General features: G+C 45.7%; 1 protein-coding gene across 2 annotated transcripts; it reads left to right on the plus strand.

Moving 5' to 3' along the window:
- The first annotated feature begins 2,314 nt into the window (after positions 1-2,314).
- On the plus strand, positions 2,315-20,446 carry EPCAM (epithelial cell adhesion molecule). Of its 2 annotated transcripts, none has more exons than XM_040351582.1 (9): positions 2,315-2,677; positions 10,055-10,156; positions 10,870-11,113; positions 12,972-13,034; positions 13,113-13,176; positions 13,614-13,715; positions 15,007-15,204; positions 18,301-18,342; positions 20,300-20,446. In XM_040351582.1, exons 1-9 carry the CDS (start codon positions 2,602-2,604, stop codon positions 20,339-20,341), a joined length of 933 nt encoding a protein of 310 aa, XP_040207516.1. In that variant the 5' UTR covers positions 2,315-2,601; the 3' UTR covers positions 20,342-20,446. The 2 variants fall into 2 exon arrangements, with proteins under 2 accessions (XP_040207516.1, XP_040207515.1); XM_040351581.1 differs by lacking the exon at positions 2,315-2,677 and adding an exon at positions 5,949-6,177.
- The last annotated feature ends 1,502 nt before the right edge of the window (positions 20,447-21,948 follow it).

Genomic DNA, 21,948 nt, shown 5'->3' on the forward strand with positions numbered 1-21,948 from the left:
AGAACTATAAGCCACATTTTTTTTTTCATTTTGGATATAGCAAGGGAGGGTTATAAACCCCGCCAGATTTTTTTTCTCGCTTTCTGTATCTCATTGCGGAGATTTCCCTTCACTTCCTGTCCTATAACCAAACAGGAAGTGAAGGAAAATCCCCGCAGATGAAGGGAATCTCTTGGGGTCCCCCAGGTCACAAGAACTAGTGTCCTCATTGGATGATTTCCCCTCTATTACTTTTCTAGGGACAACCCAAAATGTGGGATTTTCTTTTACCTTCAATGATAAGGCCCCTTTCACACTGGGGCGTTTTTCGGGCGTTTTTCAGGCACTTTGGGCCAGATTCAGGTACAATTGCGGCGGCGCAACGTAACCCGTTTACGTTACACCGCCGCAAGTTTTCAGTGTAAGTGCCTGACCCACAAAGCACTTACCTGTAAACTTGCGGCGGTGTATCGTAAACACACGTCCGGCGCAAGCCCGCCCAATTCAAATGGGGCGTGTACCATTTAAATTAGGCGCGCTCCCGCGCCGGACGTACTGCGCATGCTCAGTTTTGAAATTCCCGCCATGCTTTGCGCGATGTGACGTCATTTTTTTGAACGGCGACGTGAGTTACGGCGTTTCGTATTCCCGGACGTCTTACGCAAAACAAAAAAAAATTGAAATTCGAAGCGGGAACGACGGCCATACTTTAACATGGCTCGTGTAAAGTTAAGGCATGTAAAATCATGACTAACTTTGCGACGGGAAAAAATTACTAGCGACGACGTAACGAAGGCGAAAACCATCGTGGATCGCCGTAAATGCTCATTAGCATACCCGACGCAGGAAATTACACCTGTCGGATCTTAGGGCTATCTATGCGGAACTGATTCTATGAATCAGCCGCATAGATACGACGGCGTATCAGGAGATACGCCGTCTTATCTATTCTGTGAATCTGGCCCTTTGTCGTTAAAAAAAGCCTGTAAAGCACCTGAAAGAAGCCTCATCTGCAATCCCAATGTGAAAGCGCGAGTGCTTTCAGAGCCCTTTCACACTGCCAGTGCCCGAAAAACGCTGGTAAATCTCCGCTAAGACCCCTTTCACACTGGGGCGTTTTCAGGCGCTTTGGCGTTAAAAAAAGCTCCCTCAATTGGAAGGGGGCTTTAGGAGCGGTGTATTCAACGCTCCTAAAGCGCTGCAAAGAAGCTGCTTGCAGGACTGTTTTTTGAAGCCCTGCCAGCGCAGCGCCTCAGTGTGAAAGCACTCGGGTTTTTACATTGGGATTGCAGATGCAGCTTCTTTCAGGCGCTTTTTTTAACGCTAAGACCCCTTTCACACTGGGGCGTTTTTCAGGCGCTTTTGTGTGAAAGCACTCGTGCTTTCACATTGGAATTGCAGATACAGCTTCTTTCAGGCGTTTTTTTTAACGCAAAGGCTGCATTCACACCTAGGCGTTTTCACGCCAGACGCCCGCTGCTATTGCAGCCTGCAATACGCTGGAGGGGTGATTTTACATTGTCGGCTATGGAGGTGGTTCACATCTCCACACCGAACGCCGAAACGCCTGAAGCTCAAAACAAGTCCCGGACCCTTTTTTTCGGGCGGCTTCGGCGTTCGGGCATAGCCGCCAATGTTAAAATCACCCCTCCAGCAAAAAACAAGGCTAAAAACGCCTATTTTATGTCGCCGCAATACGCCGCAAATCACCTACGCAAAGGTGTGAATGCAGCCTAAGACCCCTTTCACACTGGGGTGTTTTTCAGGCGCTTTCGTGTGAAAGCACTCGGGCTTTCACATTGGGATTGCAGATGCAGCTTCTTTCAGGCGCTTTTTTTTAACTCTAAAGCGCCTGAAAAACGATCCAGTGGGAAAGGGGTCTAATGGTAAACAGGATAAATAAAGAGGATGAATCTCCCTAATGGAGGCACAGACAGCAATAAAAACTGACAGGGGGTCTAATCTATCTGCACTCTATCCAATACTTAAAAAAAAAGTTTTTCCTTTAGTTATACTTTAATTCTTTCATTTTCCAAAACAATGTGAGACAGAAGAAGACATTCTATAAAGGTTTGTCATAGAGAGATCTAGGATTGGGACTTCCCATGACTTTGGGATCTAGTTGTATAAATTGCAGAAACTGAGACTTCCTACTGTCCTAGTCCTAGTTTCCCTCTCGGTGGGCGGGGTCATGACATCACCTAACACAGGATCTCTATGACAAAGCCAGGTTAGTACCCGCCCCCCTGCCCCAGGTGTGTCACTAAGTTTCGCTGGGTAATAAGTGACGTCACTCCGCCCTTGTATATAACTCCAGGGGGGAGGAGGAGAGATTTATAGTGCACCTCCAGCCAGGGATCATTGAAGACATCGATTTGGAGTATCGGAGAGTCTGTGTGTGATTCGGGAGTCCAATCTTCTGCTCGGTCTCCTGGTTTCGGGGGGGAGGGGGCTGTGCTCGGTCTCCAGGTGTAACCAGAGATTCGTCCTTGTTTGTGAATAAGGCAAGGACCTGTCCGACCGGTCTGACCTGGTCTAGGGGGAGGAGGAAAAGGAAGTGACTTAGGTGAGGACTGCTGAACCGAGGAGGACATCAAGGAGGAGAAGTCCACCGATCACACCATGAAGACCTTCACCATGCTGAGCCTGGCCTCTGCCCTGCTCTGCTTCACCCTCCTGGGACAAGTTCTGAGCCAAGGTAAGTGTCTCCAGACCTGGGAGGAGGATCTGTGGGGGGCTTCTCTTCATTGTTGATTCATGGGGGGTCACTGGTCACCTACAGGTCATGGCTTTTCTTTAATATGTTCAGGAAGACTTTTTGTCTTGTGGATCTACAAGTCCCAGCGTGTCCACCCATATCAGAAGCTGTGATCTTTGTACAGAGACCTTGGTTCATAGATTGACCGATCTGTCCAGATTGGGGTTTCCAGTAACCATAGAAAGCCTGTCTTGGAAGGATCGTGTCTTCAAACAATGGCACCACAAGTACCAGCATGCCCTGGTTACTCGATCTGTAGGAGGTAGAAAGGTGTCTTTAGGAGGCAGAGAGCCAACAGGCTCAGATTTTTGGCTTCATAGGTATCTCGGGGGGGGGGGGGAGTCTACAGACCTTCGTATGGATCCATAGGTAACTTGGGTAGGTCTACAGACCTGTGGCAAGGATCCATAGGTATCTTGGGGGGAGGGGGGTCTACAGACCTTCGTATGGATCCATAGGTAACTTAGGTAGGTCTACAGACGTGTGGCAAGGATCCATAGGTATCTTGGGGGGAGGGGGGTCTACAGACCTTCGTATGGATCCATAGGTAACTTGGGTAGGTCTACAGACCTGTGGCAAGGATCCATAGGTAGCTTGAGGGGGGCACACAGACCATGGTATGGATCTATTGATAGGCTGGGCTCCAAAGACCATGGGTAACCTTGGGGGGGGGGGGGTGACTACAGACCGTGCCATGGGTAGCTTGGGAGAGTCTACAGACCATGGCATAGACCAACTGGTAGGTTGGGCTTCCGAGACTGGCATGGGTAGCTTTTGGGGGGGGGGGGCACACAGACCATGGCATGGATCTATTGGTAGGCTGGGCTCCAAAGACCATGGTTAACCTGGGGGGGAGGGGGGGGTGACTACAGACCGTGCCATGGGTAGCTTGGGAGGGTCTACAGACCATGGCATAGACCAACTGGTAGGTTGGGCTTCAGAGACTGGCATGGGTACTTTTGGGGGTCTACAGACCAGACCCTGCCATGGATCAGTTTCAGAATACTTTATTATCCCCAAAGGGAAAAATGAATCTAAGACCATGGCATGGATCCATGGGGGGGGGGGGGGGGGCTGGGGGTCTACAGACTGGCAAAGCCCAATCCAGAGACTGTCTGGCACCGATAGTGCTTCTGTAGGCAGGCTGTTATGTTTTTCTATGGCTGAGGATGTAATTGTTTCATTGTTTCTGTAATCAGAGATACGTTATCGGGCGATAAGGTGATTAATGTAGGTGCGGCGTCACAAGGCCAACAGGTTCTCTGATAAGGACATTTACCTGATGAGAGGTTATGGCTGAAAATTCCGCTATTTCCAGAGATTCATCGGGGATCTGTTGAGTACTCTTTAATTGAGGGGGGGGGCTGTAGAGGAGTACATAATAATGGGGGGTCACCGTTGGATTTATACCTCTGATACGAGTAGGGGGTGCATCAGGACTCTGAAGTCATGAGATTATACTGTTGCCTGGTACAGGTGAGGTACATGAGTGCTCCCCAATGTCAGATCACCATTGGATCTCTACTGCTGGGACCTGTAGTGCTGATGGAAGGGACGCATGGAGGTCTCAGGCTGAGGTCAGCTCTACTAGGTGGAGACTCTCTCCTGGTCAATGGGCAGTATGGTGTAGCGCTGTGTTTGTAATGTGGGGTTCAGTGGAAACCTTGTACTGTATGGTGGGGCTCAGTTGATAACCACTGGCCTCTATTATTTATGTGGGGGTTCAGTGGAGACTTTGCAGAGTCTGTTATAAGCGGGCTGGTTGCATTGTGTGACGTACCTGTTCACATTAGTATCTCTCAGGATACATTCGCATTGTATTAGAAGTTGTATCTCGGTGAATACAATGTAGCAGCTTTTCTTAGAAGTATCTCTTAGGAATTACATTGTGTAACTGTTGATATAAATACCCCTCAGTAGATACATTGTGTTGAAGTTTTATACATTTTGTGTAACTCCTGTACCTGTCGGTAGAAGTATCTCAGTGGATACATTGTATATAGAAGTTGTTTCTCTCAGTGGATACATTGTATAGAAGTTGTTTTTTCTCTCGGTGGATACATTGTATCGGTGTGCGGGGGAGTCGTATAATGGAGTTCTTCCCGCTCTCTATGGAGGGTGAGGCGCGGCTCTGTGACAAGATGGCGCCGGGGTGGGCTGTCCTCACCTGTCCCTCTACACACCTGAGTGACGTCACAGGGCGTGGCTGTGACGCCGCCGAGCCGTTTTCCCTCAGTCATTGCTTTTGTTTGCATGAAGAGCTATTTCTGGGAAAATGTAGGGCAGACCTGCGATGTGTAATAGGGAGGGGCCTCAATGTGCCTCACCTCAGGAAAAACCCAACATTGTACAAGTGCTTCTAACCCCACCCAAATGTAGTGCCCTTTCATGGGGTGGGGTGGGCCCCCGGGGTGGGGTGGGCCCCCTTGCCCAAATGTAGTGCCCTTCAATGTGGTGGTGGCACCCCTTAGCCCAAATGTAGTGCCCTTTCATGGGGTGGGCCCCCTTGCCCAAATGTGGTGGTGGCTCCCCCTCAGCCCAAATGTAGTGCCCTTTAAATGTGGTGGTGGCACCCCTTAGCCCAAATGTAGTGCCCTTTAATGTGGTGGGGTGGGCCCCCTTGCCCAAATGTAGTGCCCTTGAATGTGGTGGGGGCACCCCTCAGCCCAAATGTGGTGGTGCTCCCCCTCAGCCCAAATGTAGTGCCCTTTCATGTGGTGGGGTGGGCCCCCTTGCCCAAATGTAGTGCCCTTGAATGTGGTGGTGGCACCCCTCAGCCCAAATGTGGTGGTGCTCCCCCTCAGCCCAAATGTAGTGCCCTTTCATGTGGTGGGGTGGGCCCCCTTGCCCAAATGTAGTGCCCTTGAATGTGGTGGTGGCACCCCTCAGCCCAAATATGGTGGTGGCTCCCCCTCAGCCCAAATGTAGTGCCCTTTCATGTGGTGGGGTGGGCCCCCTTGCCCAAATGCCCTTGAATGTGGTGGTGGCACCCCTTAGCCCAAATGTAGTGCCCTTTAATGTGGTGGTGGCACCCCTCAGCCCAAATGTGGTGGTGCTCCCCCTCAGCCCAAATGTAGTGCCCTTTCATGTGGTGGGGGCACCCCTCAGCCCAAATGTAGTGCCCTTTAATGTGGTGGCTCCCTCAGCCCAAATGTAGTGCCCTTTCACGTGGTGGGCCCCTTTGCCCAAATGTAGTGCCCTTTACATGGGGCCCACATGTATCACTATGAGGAGCCCGCCCCTCCTGTATGGACACCAGCCAAGAAAATTAAGAGAACTGCCCAGAGCATCTAACCCCTCCCCCATGTTGCATATAGGAGGATTAGCTGGAATAAGCCTCATTACTTCTGTAATCCTTGTCCTAGGCCAGGAAAAGGTGGTGTCCTGGGTTTGGGTTTTCAGCCTTCACTGGGTGCATGCTTGTCCCAGGTCGTTGCGAGGTAGTATATCTGAATGATGGTAGTTACATTCTACGTCATAAAGCAGAATGCATGTGGGCTGCTTTGGCCATCCAAATGTGGGTAAACCACTCAAATTCAGTTGAGTAGAAGGGAGTTTCTTCATAAACAGGGTGGATTTTAGGAGAACTTGTCAGGATAAAAGCTTGGGAGTTCTCCTCATCGGACTGTTGGGTCTGAGCTTTGTAGCGGTCACTTATCCATCAGCCATGACATGACCAGTAAAGTGAATAACCTTGGCAATGGCATCTAAAAGTAGGTGGCATATGTTGGGCAGCAAGTGAACATGTCCCGGAAGTTGATGTGTTGGAAAAATTGGCAAGTGTAATGATTTGAATGATGTCTTGGGTCAATCTGGAATGGCCTTGTCCACAGCCAAAAGTGCCTACCATGGGCATCAGAACTGGACCACAGCAATAGAAGGTGGGCTGGTCTATCAAATTCACTTTTTTGTGGCTGGGTTTGTGTTGCTTACCTGGGTAAGAGATGGCACTATGGGAAGAAGGCAAGGCGGATGAGGTGGTGTGATGCTGTGGCCAATTATGTTGGGAAATTATTATTTTTGGAGTCCATGACTTGACATGTGGCTGGGTGTTTTTTTTTTGTTTTTTTTTGGGGGGGGGGGGGGCTACTTAATATTAGATGGGGGATCATAATATAGCAGATCAATGTATAAATGGAAGAGATGGCTGGCATAGCGCTCTGTAGGGCTCTCTATTGTAATCTTTGTCCCAGGCCAGACAAGTGAAGTTGGGTTCATCTTTAACCCTTCACTGACTGCTTTTTTTTTCAGATTGCCTGCACTGGTCCCCATCCAGATTCACCAAACAAGTCTGCAGGGACTGTACGGATTTATTTTCACTAAGCTGAATGTAACATTTGGATTGCCAGAGCAACCCATATACCTCAGCAATTATTTGATCAGAAGTAGGTTGCCAAACTACAAGTCCCATGAGGCATAGCGAGACTCTGACAGCATCAAGCATGACACCCAGAGGCATGATGGGACTTGTAGTATGGCAACAGCTGGAGGTCCGCAAATTGCATATCCCTGATATAGAGCATCCCAGACCTTCACACTTGTGCCTGGGTCATGGATCACAAGTAGTTAACTCTGTGGAACATTATTCTGCTAAATCTTAGTATAGAATTGGGAAGGGGAAGATCCTCTGGGCAGTTGACATAACTTCCTGTATGACAGGTGTAAGTACAGCATGGGAGGTCGTCTCCTCCAGATATGGATTGTGTAAAATGTTCAGGAGCATTGTGGTGGGGAGTCCACTTGTCAGGCCAGAGTTCCTTTTCCGCCAAATGGATTCCTATAACCGTTTCAGAATTTCCAAGTAACATAGGTTGACGTTGCGCCATGTTCTATGAACTATCCCCTTGTGAACATGTGCAAATGGCTGTGCCACTCGCCACCATTGTGCTTTGCCACAACTGTTTCAGGAATTGCATTTGTCGCACCCCCTAGGTTTTATAAAGTGAAGGGTTGGGATCTATGTCAGGGTTTTATTTCACATTGGGTGACTCACTGTGAAAGTGTCTGTAAACCCCCTCTCATCCTCTAAACTACATTCTAAAATGTGTCTCCTGCCTGTATCCTTACTTGTTAAATGTCTCCCCTCTGTCTGTTATGAGACACAAAACTGCATATTCTGTGGGTGGATCTGTTGTCTGGAGCTCGGTGGGTGGAGTTGTGATGCCTGTGGTCTCCCTGCCCTCCTCGACACTCCCCTTGTCGACATGCCTTTTTTTTTTTTTTTTTTTCTGTGTATTCCTTAATCTCTGCTATGATCACTAGCATCCAGTCAAAATCCAGAAAAGTAACCACATGACTTCAGAAAAGGAGGGGGGGGTGGGAATTTAAAAAATAATGCCTGTCTCCAGGCTAGTGCATGAGATGTAAATAACCTGTCACTCACAGCAAGGGGGCGGAACGGACTAGGGTCTTTCTCTGTAAATCTGTTTTATGTCACCGAACAATAAGAGGATTGTTCAGAGCTGGATTAGCTCTGTGGCAAGACTGGGCACAGATGATAGGAAATCTTATACTGTAAATTGTAACATAAAAAAAAATCCTAGTCTCCTAAACCAGAACTTGGCTCTTAAAGCGGAGTTCACCCATTTATTAAATTTTTTTTTTTTTTTTTTTTTCCCCTTAGATTCCTGCTCGTTCGGTCTAGGGGAATCGGCTAGTTTTAAAATATGAGCTGTACTTACCCGTTTTCGAGATGCATCTTCTCCGTCGCTTCCGGGTATGGGTCTTCGGGAGTGGGCGTTCCTTCTTGATTGACAGTCTTTCGAGAGGCTTCCGACGGTCGCATCCATCGCGTCACTCGTAGCCGAACGTCGGTGCGGCTCTATACTGCGCCTGCGCACCGACGTTCGGCTTCTTTCAGAAAATCGTGACGCGATGGATGCGACCGTCGGAAGACTGTCAATCAAGAAGGAACGCCCATTCCCGCAGCCCATACCCGGAAGCGACGGAGAGGATGCATCTCGTAAACGGGTAAGTACTGCTCATATTTTAAAACAAATAGCCGATTCCCCTAGACAAAACTAGCAGGAAGCTAAGGCTAAAAAGTGCTCTCTAAGGGTGAACCTCCGCTTTAAATGTGAGCTGGAAAGACTCTTCTATTACAGAAGAAATGCTTGTTCTCTAATGCAGTACACGCTTGCAAGAGACTTGGAGATTTACTACAACTGGAGCACTCAGAATCTGTTGCAGCTGTGCATGGTAGCCAATTGTCTGTCTTCAGCTTGTTCAATTAAAGCAGAGGTTCACCCTAAATATCAACTTCGTCTTACTCATACCACCAGCCATTGTGTATGTTGAATCCATCGTTTTTTTTTTTTTTTTTTCTTTTTTTATGTCATTCTTTACCTTGATTCTGTAGCATTTAGTGTGGCTTCCGTGTTCCTTCCCCACGGCAGTGGGCGTGCCGTTCGATTTCCCCGGCTGAGCGTGATGTCTCCTGGGAGTGATGTGTCGAGACTCCCAGGAGACGCCCTGTACTATAATCAACTGTAGTGCTGACGGTGCCGCTCGCTGTCAACACTGCACATGTGCAGGATAGAGCAGTGAATGCTGGGACATCAGCATTCACCGTATCCCAGAAGGAAATGCTTGTGGGCTGCAGAGTGCCCACAAGCAAGATGGAATCCTCCAGCAATTATTTTTATAAAGTCACTTTTGCGGCAGAAAGACATTGCGGGGGCCTATGAAATAAGGACACGTGAGTACCCCATTCACTATGTGAATATCGGCAGATGCATCTAAAAAAAAAAAGTATTCCCGCGGAACCCCCGCTTTAAGCATTGACAATAAAACCTGGAAGCTGATTGTTTTCTAATGTGCAGTTGCATCAGATTTTTTTTTTTTTCTTCCCACTCCAGCTTTAGTAAATCCATGTTTGGACATGGAATATCGAGGTGTTGAGTTCTGCTGTAGGGCTATATGACATACAAATTGGGTACATTTCCCTACTCGCAGGTGAGGGAGTAAAAGGTACTATGCATAGCGACCCGGAGAAATCAGTGGCTGTACATGTTAGTGTGCATTTGGAAAGAGGTACAACCCTAAGTGCAGACATGCTGCATGTATATTGATGCATGCCCTTGTATGCAGATGGATTACTCAAGTACTGGTGTTTACCCCTGTACAGCTGTTATGGAGCACCTGTGGCTCCCAGGAGGGGAAATATCCCCAAATCTTACTTTATGGACTTGTCAGTCACTAGTTGCTACATTGATTGGTTTTGCCTGGCTTTAAGCCCTACCTACCCTTGTATGGTAGGTGCTCAAAACTTGGTTGTGTTCTATCATCTTGGGTGTTAATTTTTATTTTTTCTTCTAGCTTGCACCTGCAAGAACCTTGTAAGGGCAGTGTGTGAAACAGACGGTACAATCCCAAGCATTCAACTAGGTACGGAACGGAAGCCGGTGGACTGTAACAAATGTAAGTACCTAAGACTTTTTTTTTGTTTTCTTCTCCACACCAATAGCTTTGTAAAACTACACCCATGCTGTGTTGGCTTTGCATTGTGAGCAGTGATAAACTGTAGATTTTCTGTAACTTTTCCAGTCTAAAAGTATGACCACTGACAACACTAAAATTGATCACTTTTTTAGTTTTGTCACAATTTTGGCACCTCCATGCTTTTAGTGACTGCAGCTTTTTTTTTATTTTTTTTCTTGTTTATTTGAAGCAGAATGTATTTGTATTTTCTCAAATATGTTCTAGAACCAAAGCAGTCTGTTGACTTATTTCCGAATAGTTTAAAACCAAATGCACAGTGCAGCTAATCTGGGAACTAACATGGAGTACACACTCCAACTGGAGCCCAGCTTAAAGGTTGGGGTAACTGGACAAAACTGCTATGTTGAGGTTTGTATGGTGTTTCTTTCTTTTTTTTTTTTTTTTTTTTTATTATATCCATCCCCTCTATTTTTGCATGTAAACAGGGCTGTATTTAGTATAATTTTGGATAACAATGTCTCGATCTCACCCAAGCTTTGATAAAGGCTCGGGCTGAAACGCATCAGCATTTTGGATATTGCTGCTATAATGGTTTCTATATAGAAGCTGTCGCATTTCCAGCTTGTATTTGTTATGGATTCTTCAGTTAATGTCTGCCTTGTGTATTCTGACACTTTACTTGCATTTTCCAGTGGTGCCCAAATGCTGGCTAATGAAGAGGGAGAGCATTCCACCAAAGTCTGGAAGAAGACAGAAACCACCAAGTGCTCTAGTTGACAATGATGGGCTGTACAATCCAGACTGTGAGGATAATGGCACCTTTAAAGCAAGGCAGTGCAACAACACCGAAACATGCTGGTGTGTGAACTCGGCTGGAGTTAGAAGAACCGACAAAGGAGACAAAAACTGGAAGTGTTCAGAGCTGGTTAGAACTTAGTAAGTAATGGGTCCTCAGAGCGTGTTTAACATTTAGCCAGGGTTCACACTTGTGTTAGACAGCACATGTGATTCGCACCACATTCCCATTTAAAATCGCATGCAATGTCTGGGCTGTGCGATTTGAGCTATTCCTTGTGTGGCTCAAATTGCACAACATCTGCACTGAAATGTTGCAGAACCTATTTTCCACATTTGAATAGGGCATTTAGTCATGTAATCAGATTCTGGCAACTGCATTGCATTTTGAAAACTGTTTCAGGTTGGTGGTAATTGAACATTGACACCAGCAGCATATCACTTTTTTTGTGTGTATATATATATTTACAGACCTGGGACATCTTTGGGCACTACAAAGAGAATAATGCAGTGCACATAATGCCACCTCACCCTCCTGTCAAGCTCTATTCTGAGCCACATTTCTGTCTGAATGTGTCTGGGTTTCAAGTGGCTTGAAACCCAGACACATGATTCAAAACCTGAACTGTCAGGGGTCAATCCCTGACAGGTGGCAACCCTAACGCAACCAGAAGGGTGTGGTTAGCTGAGAACTTCTTCTGAAGATTCTTGGCATGTAGGACCTAATTTGCCTCAAACCCAGGAAGTAACTGAAGAAATGTTTAAACAAATATAATCTACTTTTTTTTTTTTTTTTTTTTTTACAAATGCTAATAGTATAAGGATTAAATATTGGTCAATGTTAAGTGACCTTCTGCTTTAAAAACCAAAGTAAGAGTCCCAAATATAGTGAGAGGCCATGTTGTAGGAAGGTGCTGGTTCTTGGCATTCACAAAGAAAACATTTAGGGTCCACCCCAAGTTAAAATACCGTATTTATTGCGGTATACCGCACACCCCTAAAGTGACCCCCCAATCCTGTGGAAAAAAAGTTATTTTTGTACTTAGTTTTGGTGTCTTGCGCGGTGTCCTTCTGCAGCTTCGGGTGTCCTTCTTCGGCGGGTCCGGCGTCCTTCTGCGGTGTCCTCCCCGCTCATTTCCTGCGCCGAGTTTTGAATACTGCGCCAGCATATACCGAGCGCAGTACACTCGGGCAGGCTCGGCAACTGTCACGCTCAGCAACTGTCACGCTCATGTCCTGTACGTCCAGGACGTGACCGCGGAAGAAGCCGAGACTGGCCGACGATACCCGAGTGTATTGCGCTCGGTATATGTCGGCGCAGTATTCAAAACTCGGCGCGTATATCGCGCAACCACGATTTTGCCCTAATTTTCAGGGCAAACAAGTGATAAAAACTGATAAATACGGTACTTGAGGGCAGCATATGTAATCGGACTGTAGGGTGACTTTGAAGCAGCCTAATTCCTGGCCTGTTAATTTTGGCAGCAAATTTCGATTTGGTATTAGACTTGGGACTAAAATGGCATTTTGGGGTTTTAGTCTCATTTTGGTCTTCTGCAATAGTTATGGTCGACTAAATCTACAGTACTTTTTAGTCATCTAAAATCGAATGGGTGTATTAAGATTTCACTTTAATTTCCAAACTCATTAAATACTGCGGGAGTGAACATGCACTTCAGACCAGTGTTGATTTTAAAGTCCAATTTCAATTTAGTTTTAGTTAGTCTGACTAAAATGGCATTTTGTTTTTTTTTTTTGTTTTTTTTTGTCGCCTAAAATGTGTTGGTCGACTAAACTAACACTGGTTGTAGGGTTAATTTTTGCAGTATCAGGTAACTGTTCCCCCAATTTTTGTATTTTGATGGGTGACAAGTTCTGGGTATGTAATTTGTGCTCTTGTGTCTAAATCGTGCCCTTGCTGGGTATATCTGTGCTAAATTCTTTTTACTGGTGTACACTTTTTTTGTTTTTAAAATAACTTCATGTAATCTCTTTACAGCTGGGTGATGATAGAAATGAAACGCAATGACACTTCTAAAGTGCCGGAAGGCGCTATTAAAGGGTAGGTACTGCAGGGTGTGGGTTTATTTTATTTTTCCATAAATGTGACACTTACTTTCTTATTTTTTTTTCACAACAGGGCTCTGACAAGCCTGATTACTTCCAGATATAACCTGCCTGCAAAATACATTGATGGAATTGAGGTAAGCTGCTAGTCATGCTTGGTTTGACTGACAATGCTACAACTGTACTTTGTTACTGTTATACCATAGCTTTGATCATTTTTGTAGGGGGGACACTTGTGAGGCAATTGCGGCATGCGCTAGTATGCATCGCATACAGGTGACCGGGTTGAGAACCACTGTTCTAAATCGGTCATCAACCCTGTCCTCAGGGCCGACTAACAGGCCAGGTTTGTGTAATAACTGAAATGCATCACAGGTAATATCATTTGCTGCTCAGTGATTGCAGTATTTATATCCCCAGGGTAATACATAAAACCTGGCCTGTTTGTGGGCCCTGAGGACAGCGTTGGTCTAAATCGTGTACTTAACCCACCTGTCTGTGTTCATTCACATGCTAATCTTCAAATATTTTTAGATGGGCTGAGTTGGTATAATCATTCTAATGCTTTCTGTAGGTTGAAGAAAACTTTATCTACGTAGATCTGAAGCAGAATTCTTCAGCGAAACAGGCTGGTGATGTGGACATTGCTGATGTTGGCTACTACATGGAGAAAGATGTAAGTATAGACCTATGGTAAGCAATTGCCACAATGGTGACATGCCACAATAGTTAACTGGATCTAAGTTTGAACTTCTTAAACCCCAATGGAATACTCTAAAACTGTATAATGCAGGCAAGCTGGATATACATGCACTCTTGGGTTTATTCCTGAGTGCTGCAAAAAGTTAATGCCTTGCACTGGAACCACCTCAAAGAGTATGTGTGGGTTGCAATCAAGCAGTGGTCCCAATGCACACTCCTGCTAAGTAGGGATGAGCTTCGTATTCGAGTCACTCATGTTCGACTCGAACATCGTATGTTCGATCGTTCGTCAAATTACTCGTTCGTCAGTCTGGCACCCTGCATCTCTGATCTCTGTAAAGAGCCTCCGGCGGAGGCTCTTTGGACACGGCTGATCACGTGGTAATCACGGCTGATCACTATGTAAACAGAGAGCTGTTGATGGCTCTTCCTCACTCGCGTCTGACAGATGCGAGTAGAGCCGATCGGCGGCTCTCCTGACAAAGGGGGGTTTGCGCTGATTATCAGCTCAGCCCCCCCTCGGATGCCCACACTGGACCACCAGAGAAGGGTAGTAAAGAGAATAGATGCCAATCGGTGCCCACAAATGGGCACTGACTGCCAACATGGTCACAAGTGATGCCCAGCAATGCCATCAGTGCCACCTCAGTGCCCAGTGCTGCCTCACCGGTGCCTGTTTTCAAAGTAGAAAATGTACTTATTTACAAAAAAAAACTAACGGGGGGGAAACTTCCTTATTCTTTTTTGCGCAAAAAAAAAAAAACGCAGAGGTGATTAAATGCCACCAAAAGAAAGCTCTATTAGTGGGAACAAAATGATGATAAAAAATTTGGGTGCAGTGTAGCATGACCGCACAATTGTCATTCAAATTGCGACAGCGCTGAAAGCTGAAAATTGGCTTGGGCAGGAAGGTGCGTAAGTGCCTGGTATGGAAGTGGTTAAGCATTAAAATCGCTGCTCCAGAGAAAAACAACTTTTTTTTTTTTTCTCTTTCATTGATGTTCCCTGGGGCAAGACCCGGGTTCTCAAACCCGTTTTCCCGACAATAACTTGCATAATAGGATTTAAAATGAGCACTTTTAATTCAAACATTCGAGTCCCATTGACGTCAATGGGGTTCTAAATGTTCGCACGAACGTTCGGTCCGTTCGAAGGTTCTGGTGCGAACCAAATGGGGGGGGCTTTTCGGCTTATCCATAGTTTCTAGTTTTAATGCTACAGGATATAAACCAAACTTTTTTTTTATTCTTTCTTCCATTTTACAGATTAAAGGAGATCCCATCATTTTGCCAAATGTGCCATTTGAACTCAAAGTCAATGGCCAGAACTTCGGTGTAAGAGAACCTGTCGTCTATTACATTGACGAGAAGCCCCATGAAATCAGCATGAAGCATCTGACCCCGGGTGTAATCGCAGTCATTGTGGTGGTGATCGTGGCGATTATTGCAGGCATAGTAGTCTTGGTGAGTCTTAAAAGTTGTTTGAAACTGGCAAAATAAGGCTACTCTATAATTTTCTGAAGAGAAGTTTAGGCCACTATGCAGCATGCACATGTGCTGAAGGATTCCTAAATGACCTGCTGGTCAGCAGGCTTATGGTGGTGGGGGCTTGAGTCACTTTCAGGCCCTACTATACATAGAAAAAAATGATGCATGCACAAGCTATGTATTAGAGCTACACAATTCTGAATAAAAATAGAGATCACAATTCTAAACAAAATTCCACGATAAGATTAAATTATACTGGTATAGGCAACCCATAATGAAAAGTGGAGGGCACAGTTCTCCTACTTCAAAGGGGTATGCCTAGGGAAGAAAAACGGCATAAAATTAATATAGGGATAAATAACCCAATATCACCACAAAGAGCCTGGCAAGGAAAGCTTCCGCTGTACCTGTCAGATGGAGAGGGATCATATAATTCCGCTGTAAGCCGTCATGTCTGTCCATCGGTAGCCGCTGCAGCTATAAATGGTGTCATTTGGATGCCTTCACATGCGCAGAATGACCGAGTGTAATGACGTCATCGCGACCGCGTTGCCTAATGACACGTAGTAAACACGGCGTTGTCCCAAAGGACATGATGTATACTGCGCCTGGCCACAAAAAATTGCTGCAAGTCAGAGTGCAATGTATTCAAAGGGCAAATCCAGCAATTGGAGCCAAAGTAACATGTCACATCCAGCAAAAGGACAGACACCGGGCATAATATTGCAAAAATGGCTTCACAAGGGTAAAAGACAGTTTGTCTACTTGGACAGAGGACAAATTATCAATGTCCCTAGAACAGGTAAAAATGCTAGACCAATCAACATACTTTAAATTAAATGACTGGCATATTGAGAACCCTTATTGGGCGGGGGCCCATGGGCTTGAGCCCAGTCAAGCCCAATTGTAAGTCTGGCCCAGCTGGTAAGCAATGGCTTAAGGTCTAAAATGCAGCTGTGCTTGTCTGTCAAGGATAATACTTTGTGCATGAAGCATGCAATGCAGGCTAAACCTATATGAATGGGCTGCCATTGCTGGCTTTTTCAGATCTCATTGCTTCAGCCCTGACTTTTGTGTGAGTGTGGCCGTGTGTGTGGCCGGCAGCTACAAATACTGCAGCTGTTGACTTTTAATAAATAAAAAAACTACAAAAGTGTAGCGCTAATAATACGTGCAGATAAATGGTGAACATATAAGATCCTTATGCACAGAGGACATAAGTGTGGTAAAGTTCACAAAAGGCCAATCTAAATGAATACGATTGGTAAAAAATGTTCAATAATAAAGTTCAATAATAATTGCTCCAACAAATAAGTGACTTAGTGCTGAGAAGGAAGTGAGGTATAATTTTGATGGAGTCCACCACCAAGAAAAATTTCGGAGGCTTACCAGATGTCGTGGACCTAAATAGGTGTACACCTAATAGGTCACAAAGGCTTAATGGTAGCGGTGTCTTGGCTTCGGGATACCTTGGGCGGCACACAGGAGGATGGTTCCCAAAATTGATGTGGTGAACGATGAGACCGTAAGGGTATAGACCAATGTTTGACAATAGTCAGCAATAATGAGCGGAATGGCCCACACTCAGTGAGTCCAGAGGTTCAGAGCATGGTAGACCCAGGAAGGAAGAAATGAGATGGACATAGTGTGATACTGTTTAAAATGTACTTGATTGAAAGAAGTAAAAGTTTACACTCGCATATCAACAGGTGATTCAAGCATATAAAACGTAAGCAGTGGGGTCAGCGGGTCCCGACGCATTTCAATCAATCGATTGTCATCTGGGGTACTCCTTTTAATAAATAGACACTTGCCTGTCCAGCACGCCTGCGATGTCTGCATCCGAGGCATTGCTCGTCCTGGCTGCCCCGCCGCCATCCTCGGTGAGGGAATCGTGAAATTAAGCTTTGCCGTTTCACTGCCCGGTTCCCTACTGCGCATGCACAGGCCGTGCCGCTGCTGGTCCCTGCTGTCTCCTGGGACTAGTGTCTTTCCCAGAAGACAGCGGGGGGCTGACGTGAAGGGGTGTGACTCCTGTGGCAGTCTATTCCCAGAAGTGGGTGCAAATACCTGTATTATACAAGTATCTGCACCCACTCCCCCCTGAAAGGTGCCAAATGTGAAACCTGAGGGGGGGGTTAATAAATAAAGCGCATGTTTTTCAAGGGATAAGGGCATTATTTGAAGGAAGTTCGAATTGCCCTACATTTTCAATCAGTTGTAGTAAATAATTATAAAGCCTCATACACACAATCTGACTTTTCCATGGATTTTGCTCCGAAGGGCGTTGTCTGAACTTTTTCAGCCAACAAACACGCATAGTGACTTGATATATGATGTGGTTTTTCTATTCTTTACCGCCACCCTTTGAGCAACTTCTGCTATGGTCCTATCTATAGCATTGGTTTCTGAGCATGCGTGTTTGGACTTGTGTACACACGATCGGATTAGCTGACATAGGAAAGTTTGTCTGTTCACGCAGCGAACATTTGTCAGATTGTCAAACGCGGTCAGATTGTCTGCAAAAAATAGGTCCGGAGGTTTGTTAAGTCTGCTTGTGGGTACGGGCCTTTACACGTGAGCAAGATAATTGCATGATTTGGTTGCAATGCCATCAGGACTGGCAAGAGCTGTTTCCACTTGCTGTGTCCAATTTGTGATCTCCAGCCCACAACACGAGTCCTTATATGCAGATAGTTGGCAAACAGGTGAGGAAATGTGAACATTGCTTCTAAATCATTTTGTAAGAATTCCAGCACCTTCCAAGCAAGCCTGACCTATAATTCAGAAAAACTGATTGTGGAAGGGATAGCCAGTTCTGCCTTGAGACCCTCTTGCAGTGTTCAGCTTGTCGGTCCCTTTATCGGTGCTAGTGTCATGTATGCCGCAGCATGTCCTGTGAAATATGGATTGCTTCCCAGGTAGTCAAACTAAACGAATAGTACCACAGGTCTTTAGGAAAACATTTGCCAGCCTGAATACTTTATGGGTAACCCATGTCAAGAATTCTCCACTCAATGTATTGAAACTAGTTTACAAAGCTTTAACTGATCATTTATCCTTCTTCACCAGGTTCTGACCAGGAGAAAGAGAGGCCGCTATGAGAAGGCTGAAGTAAGTCATTTTATTTTTTTATGAAAATCTAAAGCTTTGTCTATGGGTAGTAAAATGGATCAAGTGTGTGTGTGTGTGTGTGTGTGTGCAGGGGCGGACTGACAACTCATGGGGCCCCCGGGCAATAGAAGATTATGGGGCCCCTCTGGCTTACAGATGGCCACCACGCCAGGAGGCAGTGCAGAGGCAGGGCAGCTAAAATCTTGGGATATTTACATTAAAAGCATGTCAGTTTCGGACATATCAGGGACAGATCTAAAAAAAACACAGATTTTTACATACTGTCCCTGGTTTTACTGAGCCTGGCAACCCGGATGGGGCCCCCTAGTGGCATGGGGCCCTCGGGCAGTGCCCGAGTGACTCAATGGTCAGTCCGCCTGGTCAGTCCGCGTGTGTGTGTGTGTGTGTGTGTGTGTGTGTGTGTGTGTGTGTGTGTGTGTACGTACATGCATACTTACACTTTGAATAGAAATGAGTTGCCATGCATCGCTGGGCTGTTTCACTAAATGAAACCAGCATGTACATATTGGACATCCTAACGCATCACTAGCTTGTGATGACTTGAGTTAAAGCAGAGCTCCAGGCTCCTTTTGAAAAGTTGGCAGCTACAATTACTAGCTGCTAACTTTTAATATTGGGGCGCTTGCCTGTCAAAGTATCCAGCAGTGTCCTCAAGCTCCCCCCACCCAATTGGGTGCTACCACCGCCATCTTGTCTAAGGGACTGTCAGCGAAGACTTGTGGCTTCACAGCCAGTTCCCTACTGCACATGCATGCGCGCCCCCCCAAGGTGCCAAATGTGTCAGCAGAGGGGAGGAGGCGGGCAAGCAGCGATTTATTGTTTTGGGTGGTGCTCCACTTTAAAGTGGTTGTAAACCCTCATTAACAAGTGACTATCTGGTGATTGAGATGAAACTAATCCTCCTACATAAGTTGTATGTCTGCTTGCAGTCATCTCTGCATACATTTTTAAAGTCGGACTTTTAAAGCGGATGTGCCATGAAAAAAAAATCTTAAAAGCCAGCAGCTACAAATACTGCAGTTGCTGACTTTTAATATTGGGACACTTGACTGTCCTGGAGTCCCACGCCGTCCGCAGCAGAGGATGAGAGATCGCTCGTCACACTGCTGCTTCCCCCCCCCCCCCCCCCCCCCGCCATCCTCGGTGAGGAAACCAGGAAGTGAAGCGCTCCGGCTTCACTACGGCACATGCGCGAGCTGCGCCGCTGATTGGCTCCCGCTGTGCTCTGGGAGCCGAGTGTTCCCAAAGCACAACAGGGGAGGACGGGAGGTGACATTCTGCCCAGTTTACCCGAAACTGTGTGGCCGAAAGTGGGTGCAAATACCTGTCTTTAGACGGGTATCTGCACCCCCCTCCCCCTGAAAGGTGTCAAATGTGACACCGGAGGGGGGGGGGGGTTCCACTTTAGGGTGGAGCTCCGCTTTAAGCTTGTGTCGGAGTTCAGAAAAGATGTCAGAGCTGAAGTTGCTGTGCAGAGCTTCGTCAGAGCTGAAGTTGCTGTGCAGAGCTTCGTGAGTAGAGCTGATGGAAGGGAAGGCACCCCCTTTTCTCACAAACATTATAGGCTGTCAATCGGCTGAAAATTCCTCCCTTGTCAACATTTTTCTCTGTCAGGAAAATTCATCAGAAGCGACTTGTGCAAATGGCAGAGGAAGGAGGCAGCAGATAGAAATGATACTTGGTGCTCTGGATTGCAACAAGTACACACTATAGAGGGGTATGGTTTTTGTTCAGAGTATCTGAGGTTTACAGTGAAGCAATGATTAAGTGATCTGATGGCTTCAGATTTCTGTTTAAAACTGTACTTTATGGACAACTACTCTACTCCAGATGCCAGTTTACATCTACCCCCTCCAGTAAAACTCTGAATTTAATTTGCATAAATTCTAGTTGACATGTACATGCCAAAAGTCCTAACATCTTATTTATTTTTTAGATGAAGGAGATGAATGAAATGCAAAAAGAACTCAACTCATAGATCTGAAAGTTCAACTGGATCAAACCATTCAGGGACCCATGTGACTGGTGTGCCACTTGCATACTAGGTTCATCGTGAAATCAAGCAAGCTGTTTAACTGGAATTCAACTTAATGTATAGAGCTTTGGAGAATATTTTTACCAGGAGACTTCATCTTGCACCTGCATATATGTTGACTGTTCTCGTTTCTTGTAGTATGTGAGCCTGTGAAGTATGATGAGTTTTTTTTTTTTTTAATAGTAAGTTATAGGACCGAGTCCTTTTAACAATTCTATTTTGCCAGACCAAGATTCATCTCAAAGCAACTGGCTGAAGTTTTTCCAAAGGGCTTTTTGTAAAAGGGGGGGGGTGGGAGGGAGGGGATGTTTAAGATGCAACTTTTTTTTTTTAAGAGACTTGTAAATATTCTGTATCCAGTGTGGATTTCTTTTTTTTTTTTTTTTAATGTAACATTGAATTCAATAAAAGAATAAAACTTTTAAATTTGGACGTTTATTTTGAGTGGTGTGAACAATTATGGACAAAACTACTCATTCAGCTAATGTAGAGGAGATAAGGGGTATAATTGTGCATGAACCCAAATGTGAGTTCATAATTGGGCTGCCAGGCACTGCAATGAGGCAAACTCGCAGGTTCCCCCATAAATGGTTAGGCTGGCCATACACGTTCATTTTTCTTGACCAATTTTTCTTTAACTTGACCAAAAAACTAAATACGAGGTAAAAAACTAAACACATTTTCAATTGTATCCAATTAAACATGTCCAACTCAGGGGGAAAGGAGTTAAGCATGTTTAAAAAAATTTAGAACAGTTGTCAAATTCTCCTGCTATATAAAGTGCTCAGTTATTCCCCCCCCCCCAACAGTTTGAAGCTGAACATAACAAGTGTAATGACAAGAGTTGGGTGCTAGGCCCATGGAGGTTTGAGGCCTAGTTGGAGCCAAATCTCCAAGGGGAGGCCACTGAGGACATTTCTGGAGGACACTGTGTGGTCCTAAAGTGAAAGGGCCCTTTCACACGGGGCGGTTCAGTAATGATCCGACTCGTGTGTCCGTACAGCTCGGTGGGGATCCTCCATAAAATCCCTGGTGAGCCGTCGGTTGACAGGGTGATGAACATGGGTTCCTCCACTCCCTCTGCAGTACAGCACCACCTTCGCAGGGAGGCCACTCGGCACCAGAAACTATAGAAAAATTTCTGATTAGTGAGATGGTACAAACAAAACTAAAAAGCCCACCTCTAAAGTACTGAGATGTCTGTGGTGGTAACGCTATCTTAAAATAACAAAAGTAAAGTGCAGCAATCCTAGCTTTTTGTGTGGCCATTCCTTCAATGGGATATAAAGATCATTGGCTGGAAATGTTGGAAGAAGGCCTTTGGCAAGGAGATGGGCACAAGAAGGCAGGGGGTTAAAACCTCAAGCAGAAAAAACCTCAAGCAGAAATTATGTTCTAGTAGGAAGCGGGCAGAGATGTGCTCTTGGAGCCATTCACAAGCCCCTCCCCCCCTTACATGTGCGTCCTCGAGCAGTTAGTCCCATCTATGTACCATATATACTTGACTTAAATATAAGCCGAGGCAACTAATTTTACCACAAAAAAAATGG

Source organism: Rana temporaria, chromosome 4 (assembly GCF_905171775.1).
Source record: "Rana temporaria chromosome 4, aRanTem1.1, whole genome shotgun sequence".
NCBI lineage: Eukaryota > Metazoa > Chordata > Amphibia > Anura > Ranidae > Rana > Rana temporaria.